Source organism: Hippocampus comes, unplaced genomic scaffold (genome assembly GCF_001891065.2).
Source record: "Hippocampus comes isolate QL1 unplaced genomic scaffold, H_comes_QL1_v1.1 scaffold85, whole genome shotgun sequence".
NCBI classification, from domain to species: Eukaryota; Metazoa; Chordata; class Actinopteri; order Syngnathiformes; family Syngnathidae; genus Hippocampus; species Hippocampus comes.
Window position 1 is genome coordinate 3,225,333 of NW_017805540.1, and position 16,427 is coordinate 3,241,759.

The following is a 16,427-nucleotide window of genomic DNA, read 5'->3' on the forward strand; positions in this document are numbered from 1 at the left end:
TACGACAGCTCCCTGGTGTCGGAATGACCCAGCTGTGACATGATTTATTAAAATACCTCAAGGATCAAGAATTACAGCCACTTTACGTACAGTAACGTATTTTCCGCACTAAAAGGTGCACTGGATTATGAGGCACACCTTCAATGAATGGCCTATTGACTATTTTTTTTTCATATATTGCACGCACTGGACTATAAGGCGCAATCTACAATGCATCCACTAGATGGAGCTACAGGTACGTCTGTCTGTCGCCGTGCCTTCTCTTCTTCCGTTAAGACTCGAGAGGCGTACATGACAGACTCCCAAAACTTTTAAAATTAATGATTACTTCAATGAAACTGCGAAAATGGAAAATACAGTAATGCATCAAAACAGAAAATCGTAAAATAAATTCTATAGCCCCCCCGACAGAATTTATTTTGGCATTTCCTTGAGCATAGCTTCAACAGAACGATCAGATGTCAGTAAATCGGAGGAGACTGGACTGTCTCAGAAGTGTTTGTTATTTCTTCCTTTGTTGTGTACTGTATTCACAAACGAGGAAATCACAAAATAAATTCTGTAGTGGGGCTGTAGAATTTATTTTGTGATTTCCTCGCTTGATTTTCTGTTTTGAAGCATTATTTTCCATTTTTGTAGTTTCATTGAAGGAATCTTCAATTTACGTTTTTCGAGGTGGTCATGAACGCCTCTCGAGTCGAATGGAAGAAGAGAAGGCACACGGACAAAGACGTACCTGTATTTGCTGAGACTGTGAAAACCATTAATAAAGTGTGCGTTTTAAAAAAACAACACCCCAGCTTTCCTTTTTTCAGAGCTGCAACAAAAGCAAAAAGCAGTGACACAGTTCACTGAACCAACAGCAAGTTATAACATTGTAAGCATGTCTCCAGCAAGGAGCCATCTTGGGGTCGACTTATTACCGTAATGACCATACACAAGGTGCACTGGATTTTAAGGCGCGCTGTGATCTTTTAAGAAAATGGAGGACTTTTCTGTGCGCCTTAAGGGGTGTTCACACGGCAACATTTGCTCCGGTGCTACGCCGGCGCTGCGCCATGTAGCGGTCACACATGCAAATTTGCTCCGGGGTAGCCCCGGAAAACAGCTTACTCCGGAGCAAATTTAACCTCAGAGAAGTGGGTTAAATTTGGAATTTCATGCCCGGCTGACGTATGACAAAAATATCAAATGAAGATCCAATTAGAACTATTTAACTTCCAATTCTTCATAAAGATAATGCGGCTCATGTATGAAAATAGACCCGTCCATTGAACTTAATATTAGCTTTGTTTTCAGACCGAGTAAATACATTTGTGAATACAGTATCCTGTATGTTTAAAAGATGTTCTTTTTTCGCAGTACATATATACTTTTTGCGACTCTGATAATTAAGTGTTGTGCCGGGAATTTTTCCAAACGTAAACTGGCTCCATAAATGGTCGAGAAACATTGGTCACTCTAGATCCATTCAATTGAAACAATTGATTTAAAAAAAATGTCTGCATAGGTGTTGACTACCTGTATTTTTTATTTTTTTTATAACGGGATGCCTTATAGAATGGAATGTGCATCTTTCACTTTTCCCCAGTAAGTCCAAAGTGCCAGCGGGGAGAACGTTCAGACAGTGGCGGCCGTGACAGACAGAGCGATGACCCCGGCCCCGGTGATGGATATGTGACGCGGCCTCTCGGGGCCTGAGGGTCCAGCTCTCGGGGTTAGGCTTAAACCATAATGGTGGGCTTAATTACCTGCACCGCCACACAGCAGGCCATTAGTCAGCCCGGGACGCCAGGCCTTACCTGTCACCGCGAGATAAACAATCCTCCACCTCGCACGTCTTCACAGAGGACCTGATGGTGGGCCGGCATTTTTTTCTTTTAATCCTTTCCCCCGATTAACACTTACATGTCTAGTGAGGAACTTAATGGATTTGGAGCGAGTCAACACATTTAGCGGTGAGCTGCTAAATGATGTCACACTCTATGCTCGGCGTGAATTATGGTCGCCCAGCAAATGAAGAGAAAATTAGGAGATAAAATGGTGGTAACAAGTTTGTTACATCTGTTTCATGAGTGGATGTTTGCTGAACCCTTTCAGGGACAGAGATTACTACCGTGGACATCTTGTCATGTTATCGGGTAACAGGGTGCATGAAAGGGTTAAGACAGAGGTTACTTCCGTGGACATCTTATCATGTTATCGGGTTAAAATGTTGACCAAAGGGAAAAAAAAAAGCACGTACCACTTGCATAGTACAATTTTGACCAAAGGGAAAAAAAAAGCACGTACCACTTGCATAGTGTTACGGTCACACAAAATGGCAGCATGTTGCAGATTCGAGTTGTGGGCTTTTGTAATGCAACCAAACATGTTGGATGACCGCATTTGATTGCGGCTCTCACCTGGTGCTGTCGCTGGCTGGCCTGCTGTAGCCCTCCAGGGCGCCTTCCCAGACACTGTTGGCCATGGAGTTGCCGATGGCCGTCATCACCATGCTGAGCTCCACGGGCCAGTCGTCCAGGTCCAAGGAGCGCACACGCGACAGGTGGGTGCCCAGGTTCCTGTGGATGCCCGAGCACTCGATGCACATCAGGGCACCCAGGTTCAGACTGGCCCAGTCCGGATCTGCGCGGTGTGACGTACAAAACATCACACTTCAGCATTTGTATTAACACGAGGCTTCTTTTTGACTTTTTGCGGCACTTTAACCGAGGATAAAAGTCAAAAAGTGTCACTGTGCGTGCTTTCACTTGTTAAAATGTTCAGGTAAAGAGTTTATTTTTTTGTTTCCAGTGGGCTAGTCTGCCTCACAGTTCTGAGGTTCTGGGTTTGAATCCGGGCTCTGGCCTTCCAGTGTGGAGTTTTCTCTTTTTTTTCCTGTGGAACTTATCTGTCGCTATTTGCTGAAAAACTCACCTATCCATCTTTTTTGAGGTCGCTCTGAAATGCCCAAAGACAACCACAAGATGATAACAAAGCACTTTCTAACAGGAAAATAGGACAGGGAAGTACCAGTGCCAGGGAAATATGTTGAAGTGCTACGTCTCGACTGAAAGATCAGCTCTGTATGTTGGGGAGGAGCCAACTTTAGTCTGGGTTGTTAGAGGAAGTTCAGCACATGTACATGTGCATTTTTCCGAAAACAGATCATCTATAAGCCATTTATTTTTTTGAGTAATATTGTAAGATGAGTTTGTAATGCTATTATTAAACACTTTCAGGATCACAGTGTATGGTATGTATCATTACGTTTTAAACTGTCATTATAAATGATTTATATCATAATCATAAATTATAGATTTGTGGTAGGGCAGAATCCCCCTCCGTCGTAAATATTTATTTCTGTTTACCGCTGCATGGTGTTTAGACTTTTATATGCAGTTTGTGAACCAAATCTACTCACTCGCTGCATCGCAATCCACACAGAAGCTGTTGCCCCTCACGTTGCGTATGGATTGGATGGCCATGGCGTCGCTCTGGCTGCCTAATCGAGACTGCGGAGAAAGAGAAGGAATGAGTCGCGGCAAACTCATCGGCAGAGGAGAAGAGCAACGGTTAGAAATGGAGCACCATCGCGCAGGCTGAGAGGGCAGAGGAGAAAGGAGACTCCGACAAAATAAAATATGTAAATGAGGCGTGCTGACACAAGCCGGCTTCTGTCTGTGATGCCTGTCACTTGCAATAAGACAACACTGCTGCGCACCTGTCTGACAGCCTCGCATGTGTGACAGCAATGAGGAGGGAGCAATGGAGTTTGGAGGGAAAATGAGGGAGGGGGAAAAAAAAATGGAAATAACGTGGCAGATGGTGTAAAGTACCTTATTCTTGATGCTCTCACATGACTGCAGGCTGGCGAAGATTTGACTCTCGATGGCCTGCACCCAGAGCTCGCGCTCCTCGTACGTGGATGCCTCAAAGTTCCACGTCTGACCCGTCAGCGACACGATGATGAACTCGAAGGAATCTTCTTGTTCTGTTTTATTCAAAAAAAAAACAAAAAACAAGATCGACATTAGTATTCACAGAGTCAACAGGGAGTGATTATCAAGGATAGTTGTTGGCGCCTATGCTTCACAATTGAGAGGAAATCGGTATTTTGACACAAATCACAAACCCTATTCATTTTGAGTAAATACACTCACTTTTTGTAACCTGTTTTCAATTAATTTATTTTCTTGTATCAACCAATGCGCAAATTCTGACTTGTAAAAAAAAAAAAAAAAAAAACAACAAAAAAAAAACAACAAAAAACAACAGTGATTACTCAACAACACACAAACATTTGCTGCAAAATAAAATGAAACACAAATGGTAAAGGCTGTAACAAAGACCCCCCCAAAAAATGAGCCGCCTCTCAGTCAAAATGAGACAAGTGCCTTTGCTTTCCCGAAACAAAAGTTCTGGACACAACACGTGATGCGACACATGCTGCCGTTCCTTAACAGTATACTGTAAATTGCGCGGCGCAGCTACACGCACACACTCGCGTCAGCTTGTCACTGAATGATTTGTAATTACCTCATTATGTCAATGTAAAGAGTGGCCTTATTTGCATAAAGCGAGTAAACCCTCAGGGAAATGAGTCACGCAGTGCAGGGAAAAGGATTTTGGGCTTTGGTTTTGGAATTGTATGGTATATTCATAGCATTGATTTCCCTTTATCATGTATTAATATGTTACTGGAGACCCAGCCTCGAGACCTGCATGCACGGGTGTGTGGGTGTTATTCCACATGGATTTGAGATGGATTGTTTTGATTACAAAGTGCATGAACCTGTGAGTCAGGCAAAGCTTTAACATGCCTCACATTGCCTTGACATACACAGACAAAAAGTACCTGTCCTGCCTCCCAGCTTCCAGAAATACATGTCAACATATTCGGGTGTCTGGTTGTTATGCGAATAAAGCTTTGGCGGCTGGGGGGGAAGAATTGTTTTAACTCCATGATGATGACGGTGTGTGTTAGGGCACATGACTTTTTAATATGCCTCAATTTAATACACACAATTGTCAAGAGGTACACATACACTGAAAAAAAAACGGTGTGTTGAATTTAATCAATTAGATTTGATCAAGTGGTTGCCCGAAATAAAATCATCTGGATGCAGATACATTTTTATGGTGGTCCAGTGGTTAGCGCATTAACCCCACAGTGCAGAGGTCGTGAGTTCGATTCCGGCTCCGGCCTTCCTGTGTGGAGTTTGCATGTTCTCCTCGAGCCTGCGTGGGTTTTCTCCGGGTACTCCAATTTCCTCCCACATTCCAAACACATGCATGGCAGACTGATTGAACACTCTAAATTGTCCCTTGGTGGGAGTGTGAGTGTGCATGGTTGTTCGTCTCTGTGTGCCCTGCGATTGGCTGGCAACCGGTTCAGGGTGTCCTTCGCCTCCTGCCCGAAGAGAGCTGGAATAAGCTCCAGCACCCCCCGCGACCCTTGTGAGGAGAAGCGGATCAGAAAATGTATCGTCTACTTAAAAAAATAAGCCTGGTTCCCCACATTATTTCGACAACTACTTGATGAAATAAAATTTAGTCAATTGAACAAAACCTTTTTTTTCAGGGTAGCCATTCCTTCGGTGATTATTTCTCCATTACAGAAATTCCACTGCAGTTTTCAAGACAAATTTGATGCTGCAAGTCAAAGCGTATTTATTAGACACACAGGATAATCCATTCACTTGAAATTAACTCTGTACGACTTGCTAATTGACAGCAATGGCCGCGGTTTGTAATCAATGGCGGCTCCCGGGCACTGTGACGAGGCTTTTAAATGACAGACGTGTGACGGATGCTTGTAATGCCGCGCCGTGGCAGAAGCCATAATCCAATTAGCTCCACACCGACTTCAATTATCTGATTCCGTTTGCGCAATCGACTACAGGTCTCCTCTTTATTTCCAGTTACAAGTGGGGAGGTATTAATCGGGGGCTGCCACTAGCAAGAGCTAGTAGGGGCTTAGGGTATAAATATAGACATACAGGCAGTCTACAGTCCCTTTTGCACTGCCTGTAAAGACAAAATCCACTTTTTTTATGTCTGTATGAACGGCACGAGCAAAGATTGAGGAGCAGGGACGACACAGAAGTATTCCTCCTTCGGAGAAAGGGTATTAAAGTCACAACATACAGTATGTAGGACAGTATCTACCTGGATGTGTAACATCATGCTGGAGAGGAGAGACAGTCATGTGATGTCATTCTGTATAAACATCAGCAAAAACAAATGGCCACTAATTGACCCCTCAACCGATGATTTCTCTGTCCATTATTCATTTGTTCACAAAATGCTTCTGAATATGAAAATAAGCAGATTTGCTGTGTCAGAATTGGTTCAAATTTAGAAGCTCCAATATAATTTGCTATTCCCAGACACAAATGCTATTTTACTCCTTCTTACATTTTTTTAAAGGGGGGAAAAAATAGTACAAAGCTAATTACTCTGTTGGCTGCCCAGGCAATAAATTGGAGGCATTAAAAGACTTTCATTATGGAGATTAAAAATTCAAAGGATGGCTGACTTCCTAAACTGATGAGCAGAGAAGGGAAAACAAATCTAATTCGCCATGCACACGAATGCACTCTTGTAAAAATAGCCATGAAAGAAGCTCATATTTAAAGAAGGGTACCCACATACCAACAATGGAGCCAAGTTTCATCACCCACCCCTCACCCCCAACAGATCAATGGCAGCAAAGCCTCGACTGTTGATTCTCACAAATTGATTTTCATGTGTGATTAACCTGTCGCGTGGTGTGCATTAAGAGTGATTTTTTTCCACCCATATCTGATCAAACAATAGAAAGGAAGAAAATATTAAAGCTGTTCAATATTTCCCGCAACAAATTCGTTTTCTTTCACCAGTGGGACCCTGATGTGCTTGAGAAAAAGTCAGCGACGATGAATGCTTCCTCGAGGTCCAATTAGCAACGGCAGCAGTTAGCAAGAATGGCTAGCGAGAGCAGGTAGCAGAGGAGCGACTAGCAAGAGCTCGAGTGACGATTCATGGGCCTTGGCGACAAACCACCTAAAAGCCACAGAAGTGGAAGATAAGCGCCGTTGGTCAGCTTGAATACACTCCACACTATAAAAGCAGTAAGAACACACTTCTCGATTTTTTTTCCCACATCATTGGTGGATTCTCTCACATTTTAAAAATTGTCGAAGATAATAATCGGCATAACACGTTAGTCCCTCACCGTGTGGCAATTGCACTGAAAAGTAATCCCGCTGCATGCAAGTGTTTTTTTTTTTTTTTCCCGAGGCGCACTAAATCTTAGCATGAACAATGCGCCTAAAGCTTGTATTGCTGTGAGCTTTACAGGCAACCTGCAACGAGGAGCCCGTGAAGAGGCCATTAGAGCTTCTGTTATTACCGCGTGGTTGCAGGTGGCATCCTGGAACAATCACCTCGTCACATTATGCTGAGCATTAACCTGTTGACCGTGTTTATCCGCCAGCTCTTCATCAACAAGTTCCTGACGATTACAAATAAATTAACACCAGGAGAGTGCGTGCGACCGAAAGCCAGCCGGTGAGTGATGCGCCAGATATGATTTTCCTTAATTAACACGGCGTAATAAAAAGGGAAGTTAAGAGCGTAATGGCTGCGCGGCGACAAAGAGGGAGCAGCGGGAAGAAGATAAACATCGTCCAGCATTTACATGGATCATAAATCTGCTTAGGAACTTAAACAAGTTGCTCTGGGAAGGAAGGAAGTTTATCAATGTTTGTTGGCATATGTTCACAAGAAATAGGTGATATATGGCTTAAATGTCTGCTGGAAGATCATTTTTAGGGGTCTTAAGGAAAATGGACTTATTAAATTGACTTTACACAAATCGTTGGGTCTCAAGTGTGAAATCAAACCTCATGCAGAAAGTATCTTTTGTAACTATTTGAAAAACGGTGTTGGTGGAGGTTGGTGATAGACGCGGCATGTTTAGTTTGCTGAAGCTGAAGAATATTTTTAACAACACACAAACATTTGCTGCAAAATAAAATGAAACACAAATGGTAAAGGCTGTAACAAAGACCCCCCCAAAAAATGAGCCGCCTCTCAGTCAAAATGAGACAAGTGCCTTTGCTTTCCCGAAACAAAAGTTCTGGACACAACACGTGATGCGACACATGCTGCCGTTCCTTAACAGTATACTGTAAATTGCGCGGCGCAGCTACACGCACACACTCGCGTCAGCTTGTCACTGAATGATTTGTAATTACCTCATTATGTCAATGTAAAGAGTGGCCTTATTTGCATAAAGCGAGTAAACCCTCAGGGAAATGAGTCACGCAGTGCAGGGAAAAGGATTTTGGGCTTTGGTTTTGGAATTGTATGGTATATTCATAGCATTGATTTCCCTTTATCATGTATTAATATGTTACTGGAGACCCAGCCTCGAGACCTGCATGCACGGGTGTGTGGGTGTTATTCCACATGGATTTGAGATGGATTGTTTTGATTACAAAGTGCATGAACCTGTGAGTCAGGCAAAGCTTTAACATGCCTCACATTGCCTTGACATACACAGACAAAAAGTACCTGTCCTGCCTCCCAGCTTCCAGAAATACATGTCAACATATTCGGGTGTCTGGTTGTTATGCGAATAAAGCTTTGGCGGCTGGGGGGGAAGAATTGTTTTAACTCCATGATGATGACGGTGTGTGTTAGGGCACATGACTTTTTAATATGCCTCAATTTAATACACACAATTGTCAAGAGGTACACATACACTGAAAAAAAAACGGTGTGTTGAATTTAATCAATTAGATTTGATCAAGTGGTTGCCCGAAATAAAATCATCTGGATGCAGATACATTTTTATGGTGGTCCAGTGGTTAGCGCATTAACCCCACAGTGCAGAGGTCGTGAGTTCGATTCCGGCTCCCCCCTTCCTGTGTGGAGTTTGCATGTCCTTCCCGTGCTTGCGTGGGTGCCTGCGGTTTCGGCCCACATTCCAAAAACATGCAATACAATACGTAAATTGACCACTCTAAATTGTCCTCAGCTGTAATTGTGTATAGCGAGAGCAGGTAGCAGAGGAGCGACTAGCAAGAGCTCGAGTGACGATTCATGGGCCTTGGCGACAAACCACCTAAAAGCCACAGAAGTGGAAGATAAGCGCCGTTGGTCAGCTTGAATACACTCCACACTATAAAAGCAGTAAGAACACACTTCTCGATTTTTTTTCCCACATCATTGGTGGATTCTCTCACATTTTAAAAATTGTCGAAGATAATAATCGGCATAACACATTAGTCCCTCACCGTGTGGCAATTGCACTGAAAAGTAATCCCGCTGCATGCAAGTGTTTTTTTTTTTTTTTCCCGAGGCGCACTAAATCTTAGCATGAACAATGCGCCTAAAGCTTGTATTGCTGTGAGCTTTACAGGCAACCTGCAACGAGGAGCCCGTGAAGAGGCCATTAGAGCTTCTGTTATTACCGCGTGGTTGCAGGTGGCATCCTGGAACAATCACCTCGTCACATTATGCTGAGCATTAACCTGTTGACCGTGTTTATCCGCCAGCTCTTCATCAACAAGTTCCTGACGATTACAAATAAATTAACACCAGGAGAGTGCGTGCGACCGAAAGCCAGCCGGTGAGTGATGCGCCAGATATGATTTTCCTTAATTAACACGGCGTAATAAAAAGGGAAGTTAAGAGCGTAATGGCTGCGCGGCGACAAAGAGGGAGCAGCGGGAAGAAGATAAACATCGTCCAGCATTTACATGGATCATAAATCTGCTTAGGAACTTAAACAAGTTGCTCTGGGAAGGAAGGAAGTTTATCAATGTTAGTTGGCATATGTTCACAAGAAATAGGTGATATATGGCTTAAATGTCTGCTGGAAGATCATTTTTAGGGGTCTTAAGGAAAATGGACTTATTAAATTGACTTTACACAAATCGTTGGGTCTCAAGTGTGAAATCAAACCTCATGCAGAAAGTATCTTTTGTAACTATTTGAAAAACGGTGTTGGTGGAGGTTGGTGATAGACGCGGCATGTTTAGTTTGCTGAAGCTGAAGAATATTTTTTTAAATTCTGCTACTGGTTTAACATTCAGTGAATGGTGTGGATCCTGAATACAACAGAGAAAAGCTGATTGAATCTCAACCTGGTGGAGCGTTTACAGGAAAGAGGAGAGAGGAAAGTAAGTTCATCTGTGCAAACTCGGTGAAGTGGCATTTAGTCGTTATGCTGCACGCAAGTGGAATAAGCTGCCAACAGAAGTGCACTCAGCCCCGAGTCAAAGGTCTTGCGTGATTAAGGTCTTTAAAGAATTTAAAATCAATGTCACTGTCAGTCATTTTAGAAAACAACTTTTTATTTCTTTCTAGCAACTTTGCCGAATACGCCTTAAAAAAGGTGCACCCGAAGTAAATTTGTAGCTGTTCATGAACCATTTGGAGTATCAGCATAGTTTTGGTCTCTTTTTGAAATATTCAAAATGATATTCTCCCAAACAGTCGGAATCTGTGTTAGTGCTCCTGTCACTGAACTATAGATGTTTGAAGACAGAAAAAAAGGCCAATCATATGTTCGTCTAATTTCTTTTCACAAAATCTGCCTTGAAAATGAACCTGCCCGAAGAGAGCTGGAATAAGCTCCAGCACCCCCCGCGACCCTTGTGAGGAGAAGCGGAGCAGAAAATTATCGTCTACTTAAAAAAATAAGCCTGGTTCCCCACATTATTTCGACAACTACTTGATGAAATAAAATTTAGTCAATTGAACAAAACCTTTTTTTTCAGGGTAGCCATTCCTTCGGTGATTATTTCTCCATTACAGAAATTCCACTGCAGTTTTCAAGACAAATTTGATGCTGCAAGTCAAAGCGTATTTATTAGACACACAGGATAATCCATTCACTTGAAATTAACTCTGTACGACTTGCTAATTGACAGCAATGGCCGCGGTTTGTAATCAATGGCGGCTCCCGGGCTCTGTGACGAGGCTTTTAAATGACAGACGTGTGACGGATGCTTGTAATGCCGCGCCGTGGCAGAAGCAATAATCCAATTAGCTCCACACCGACTTCAATTATCTGATTCCGTTTGCGCAATCGACCACAGGTCTCCTCTTTATTTCCAGTTACAAGTGGGGAGGTATTAATCGGGGGCTGCCACTAGCAAGAGCTAGTAAGGGCTTAGGGTATAAATATAGACATACAGGCAGTCTACAGTCCCTTTTGCACTGCCTGTAAAGACAAAATCCACTTTTTTTTATGTCTGTATGAACGGCACAAGCAAAGATTGAGGAGCAGGGACGACACAGAAGTATTCCTCCTTCGGAGAAAGGGTATTAAAGTCACAACATACAGTATGTAGGACAGTATCTACCTGGATGTGTAACATCATGCTGGAGAGGAGAGACAGTCATGTGATGTCATTCTGTATAAACATCAGCAAAAACAAATGGCCACTAATTGACCCCTCAACCGATGATTTCTCTGTCCATTATTCATTTGTTCACAAAATGCTTCTGAATATGAAAATAAGCAGATTTGCTGTGTGAGAATTGGGTTCAAATTTAGAAGCTCCAATATAATTTGCTATTCCCAGACACAAATGCTATTTTACTCCTTCTTACATTTTTTTAAAGGGGGGAAAAAATAGTACAAAGCTAATTACTCTGTTGGCTGCCCAGGCAATAAATTGGAGGCATTAAAAGACTTTCATTATGGAGATTAAAAATTCAAAGGATGGCTGACTTCCTAAACTGATGAGCAGAGAAGGGAAAACAAATCTAATTCGCCATGCACACGAATGCACTCTTGTAAAAATAGCCATGAAAGAAGCTCATATTTAAAGAAGGGTACCCACATACCAACAATGGAGCCAAGTTTCATCACCCACCCCTCACCCCCAACAGATCAATGGCAGCAAAGCCTCGACTGTTGATTCTCACAAATTGATTTTCATGTGTGATTAACCTGTCGCGTGGTGTGCATTAAGAGTGATTTTTTTTCCACCCATATCTGATCAAACAATAGAAAGGAAGAAAATATTAAAGCTGTTCAATATTTCCCGCAACAAATTCGTTTTCTTTCACCAGTGGGACCCTGATGTGCTTGAGAAAAAGTCAGCGACGATGAATGCTTCCTCGAGGTCCAATTAGCAACGGCAGCAGTTAGCAAGAATGGCTAGCGAGAGCAGGTAGCAGGAGCGACTAGCAAGAGCTAGAGGGACGATTCATGGGCCGTAATGGCTGCGCGGCGACAAAGAGGGAGCAGCGGGAAGAAGATAAACATCGTCCAGCATTTACATGGATCATAAATCTGCTTAGGAACTTAAACAAGTTGCTCTGGGAAGGAAGGAAGTTTATCAATGTTAGTTGGCATATGTTCACAAGAAATAGGTGATATATGGCTTAAATGTCTGCTGGAAGATCATTTTTAGGGGTCTTAAGGAAAATGGACTTATTAAATTGACTTTACACAAATCGTTGGGTCTCAAGTGTGAAATCAAACCTCATGCAGAAAGTATCTTTTGTAACTATTTGAAAAACGGCGTTGGTGGAGGTTGGTGATAGACGCGGCATGTTTAGGTTGCTGAAGCTGAAGAATATTTTTTTAAATTCTGCTACTGGTTTAACATTCAGTGAATGGTGTGGATCCTGAATACAACAGAGAAAAGCTGATTGAATCTCAACCTGGTGGAGCGTTTACAGGAAAGAGGAGAGAGGAAAGTAAGTTCATCTGTGCAAACTCGGTGAAGCGGTATTTAGTCGTTATGCTGCACGCCAGTGGAATAAGCTGCCAACAGAAGTGCACTCAGCCCCGAGTCAAAGGTCTTGCGTGATTAAGGTCTTTAAAGAATTTAAAATCAATGTCACTGTCAGTCATTTTAGAAAACAACTTTTTATTTCTTTCTAGCAACTTTGCCGAATACGCCTTAAAAAAGGTGCACCCGAAGTAAATTTGTAGCTGTTCATGAACCATTTGGAGTATCAGCATAGTTTTGGTCTCTTTTTGAAATATTCAAAATGATATTCTCCCAAACAGTCGGAATCTGCGTTAGTGCTCCTGTCACTGAACTATAGATGTTTGAAGACAGAAAAAAAGGCCAATCATATGTTCGTCTAATTTCTTTTCACAAAATCTGCCTTGAAAATGAATTTGTAATGTTGATTAGGACTTGAAAACACAACAGGATCAAAGCTTGAGGTCTCCCAAGTTCCAGTTCAAATTTGACAATTGTAAAATGTTGGGCACCATTCAAATCTCCAGAAACTCAGCTTTTAAAAGATGTATAACATGTTCACACATGACGACGTGCATCAGCGATTTGTTTTGACAGATGACGGAGGGCCCCTCGGTGGGCCGTCCTAACTTCAGAGGGTTAAATCTTTAGTTTGTAAATGTGTTTAATTGTTATCAATGTATATTCTTTGAATAATTCTTAGTAAGCTGTCAACATTAATATGTTCTATGCATCTCCATTTGTCTAAGCCATGATCGGTTGTCATCTGAAGACCGAGCAACTGTGATGTCATTTTCAGTTGTCAAAAAGTGGCAAGATGGCTGCCCCCTGAGATGGCCAAAAACAGGCGGATTTTACTGCTTAACTCATATTCCGCAAACCACAATACTAATCAGAGAACCAAGAACACATTCTTGTAAAGGTCATTTGGGGGTTGACTTCCCCCTTAACCTTTTGGTTGTGTGAAGTACATTGAGTTGACTTGTGTATGAATAAAACTGCCTTGCCTAGAAATTCAAGTTATGATGTAACCGGAGACTGTTCTAGCTGTTCCAGAATGGCAGAAATTGTAGAAAATACCCAAATTTGTCATCAGATATTAACTAAGTGCAGCGTAATCTATGGACGAGGAACTCGGAGCATTTAGAGTGCAGGCTCCTCTGTCACGCTGAAAGAAATGAGGACAGTGACAGCACCTGTGGACTAGATTAGCACCTCAGGGCGCTGATGCAAGCACAGCTGAGTTATCTATCGTACGCGGGCCTCTATGGAGACCGGTGTGACAAAACCTTACAAAGAACTAAGCAACAGTCTTTAGCCCTGACGACCTCCTCTTCTTTCTTTTTTTTTTTCAAATCCATTTGTGTGAACACTCGGCGGAGATGACGCTTGAAAAGGGTGCTATTCCCAGACACAAATGCTATTTTACTCCTTCTTACATTTTTTTAAAGGGGGGAAAAAATAGTACAAAGCTAATTACTCTGTTGGCTGCCCAGGCAATAAATTGGAGGCATTAAAAGACTTTCATTATGGAGATTAAAAATTCAAAGGATGGCTGACTTCCTAAACTGATGAGCAGAGAAGGGAAAACAAATCTAATTCGCCATGCACACGAATGCACTCTTGTAAAAATAGCCATGAAAGAAGCTCATATTTAAAGAAGGGTACCCACATACCAACAATGGAGCGAGATTAAAAATTCAAAGGATGGCTGACTTCCTAAACTGATGAGCAGAGAAGGGAAAACAAATCTAATTCGCCATGCACACGAATGCACTCTTGTAAAAATAGCCACGAAAGAAGCTCATATTTAAAGAAGGGTACCCACATACCAACAATGGAGTCAAGTTTCATCACCCACCCCCCACCCGCAACAGATCAATGGCAGCAAAGCCTCGATTGTCGATTCTCACAAATTGACAATAGAAAGGAAGAAAATATTAAAGCTGTTCAATATTTCCCGCAACAAATTCGTTTTCTTTCACCAGTGGGACCCTGATGTGCTTGAGAAAAAGTCAGCGACGATGAATGCTTCCTCGAGGTCCAATTAGCAACGGCAGCAGTTAGCAAGAATGGCTAGCGAGAGCAGGTAGCAGAGGAGCGACTAGCAAGAGCTCGAGTGACGATTCATGGGCCTTGGCGACAAACCACCTAAAAGCCACAGAAGTGGAAGATAAGCGCCGTTGGTCAGCTTGAATACACTCCACACTATAAAAGCAGTAAGAACACACTTCTCGATTTTTTTTCCCACATCATTGGTGGATTCTCTCACATTTTAAAAATTGTCGAAGATAATAATCGGCATAACACATTAGTCCCTCACCGTGTGGCAATTGCACTGAAAAGTAATCCCGCTGCATGCAAGTGTTTTTTTTTTTTTTTCCCGAGGCGCACTAAATCTTAGCATGAACAATGCGCCTAAAGCTTGTATTGCTGTGAGCTTTACAGGCAACCTGCAACGAGGAGCCTGTGAAGAGGCCATTAGAGCTTCTGTTATTACCGCGTGGTTGCAGGTGGCATCCTGGAACAATCACCTCGTCACATTATGCTGAGCATTAACCTGTTGACCGTGTTTATCCGCCAGCTCTTCATCAACAAGTTCCTGACGATTACAAATAAATTAACACCAGGAGAGTGCGTGCGACCGAAAGCCAGCCGGTGAGTGATGCGCCAGATATGATTTTCCTTAATTAACACGGCGTAATAAAAAGGGAAGTTAAGAGCGTAATGGCTGCGCGGCGACAAAGAGGGAGCAGCGGGAAGAAGATAAACATCGTCCAGCATTTACATGGATCATAAATCTGCTTAGGAACTTAAACAAGTTGCTCTGGGAAGGAAGGAAGTTTATCAATGTTTGTTGGCATATGTTCACAAGAAATAGGTGATATATGGCTTAAATGTCTGCTGGAAGATCATTTTTAGGGGTCTTAAGGAAAATGGACTTATTAAATTGACTTTACACAAATCGTTGGGTCTCAAGTGTGAAATCAAACCTCATGCAGAAAGTATCTTTTGTAACTATTTGAAAAACGGTGTTGGTGGAGGTTGGTGATAGACGCGGCATGTTTAGTTTGCTGAAGCTGAAGAATATTTTTTTAAATTCTGCTACTGGTTTAACATTCAGTGAATGGTGTGGATCCTGAATACAACAGAGAAAAGCTGATTGAATCTCAACCTGGTGGAGCGTTTACAGGAAAGAGGAGAGAGGAAAGTAAGTTCATCTGTGCAAACTCGGTGAAGTGGCATTTAGTCGTTATGCTGCACGCAAGTGGAATAAGCTGCCAACAGAAGTGCACTCAGCCCCGAGTCAAAGGTCTTGCGTGATTAAGGTCTTTAAAGAATTTAAAATCAATGTCACTGTCAGTCATTTTAGAAAACAACTTTTTATTTCTTTCTAGCAACTTTGCCGAATACGCCTTAAAAAAGGTGCACCCGAAGTAAATTTGTAGCTGTTCATGAACCATTTGGAGTATCAGCATAGTTTTGGTCTCTTTTTGAAATATTCAAAATGATATTCTCCCAAACAGTCGGAATCTGCGTTAGTGCTCCTGTCACTGAACTATAGATGTTTGAAGACAGAAAAAAAGGCCAATCATATGTTCGTCTAATTTCTTTTCACAAAATCTGCCTTGAAAATGAATTTGGAATGTTGATTAGGACTTGAAAACACAACAGGATCAAAGCTTGAGGTCTCCCAAGTTCCAGTTCAAATTTGACAAT

The 16,427-nt window shown here is 42.2% G+C and overlaps 1 protein-coding gene across 4 annotated transcripts in view; it reads right to left on the reverse strand.

Moving 5' to 3' along the window:
- Nucleotides 1-16,427, reverse strand: part of agap3 (ArfGAP with GTPase domain, ankyrin repeat and PH domain 3) — a 172,964-nt gene that overhangs the window by 18,959 nt on the left and 137,578 nt on the right. For all 4 annotated transcript variants that reach the window (XM_019879018.1, XM_019879020.1, XM_019879021.1 and 1 more), the window contains 3 exons: nt 3,822-3,976; nt 3,407-3,497; nt 2,406-2,628 (listed from right to left, as the gene is read on the reverse strand). In XM_019879018.1, the coding sequence (XP_019734577.1) occupies nt 2,406-2,628; nt 3,407-3,497; nt 3,822-3,976 (469 nt within the window). The remainder of the gene's footprint in view (nt 1-2,405; nt 2,629-3,406; nt 3,498-3,821; nt 3,977-16,427) is intronic.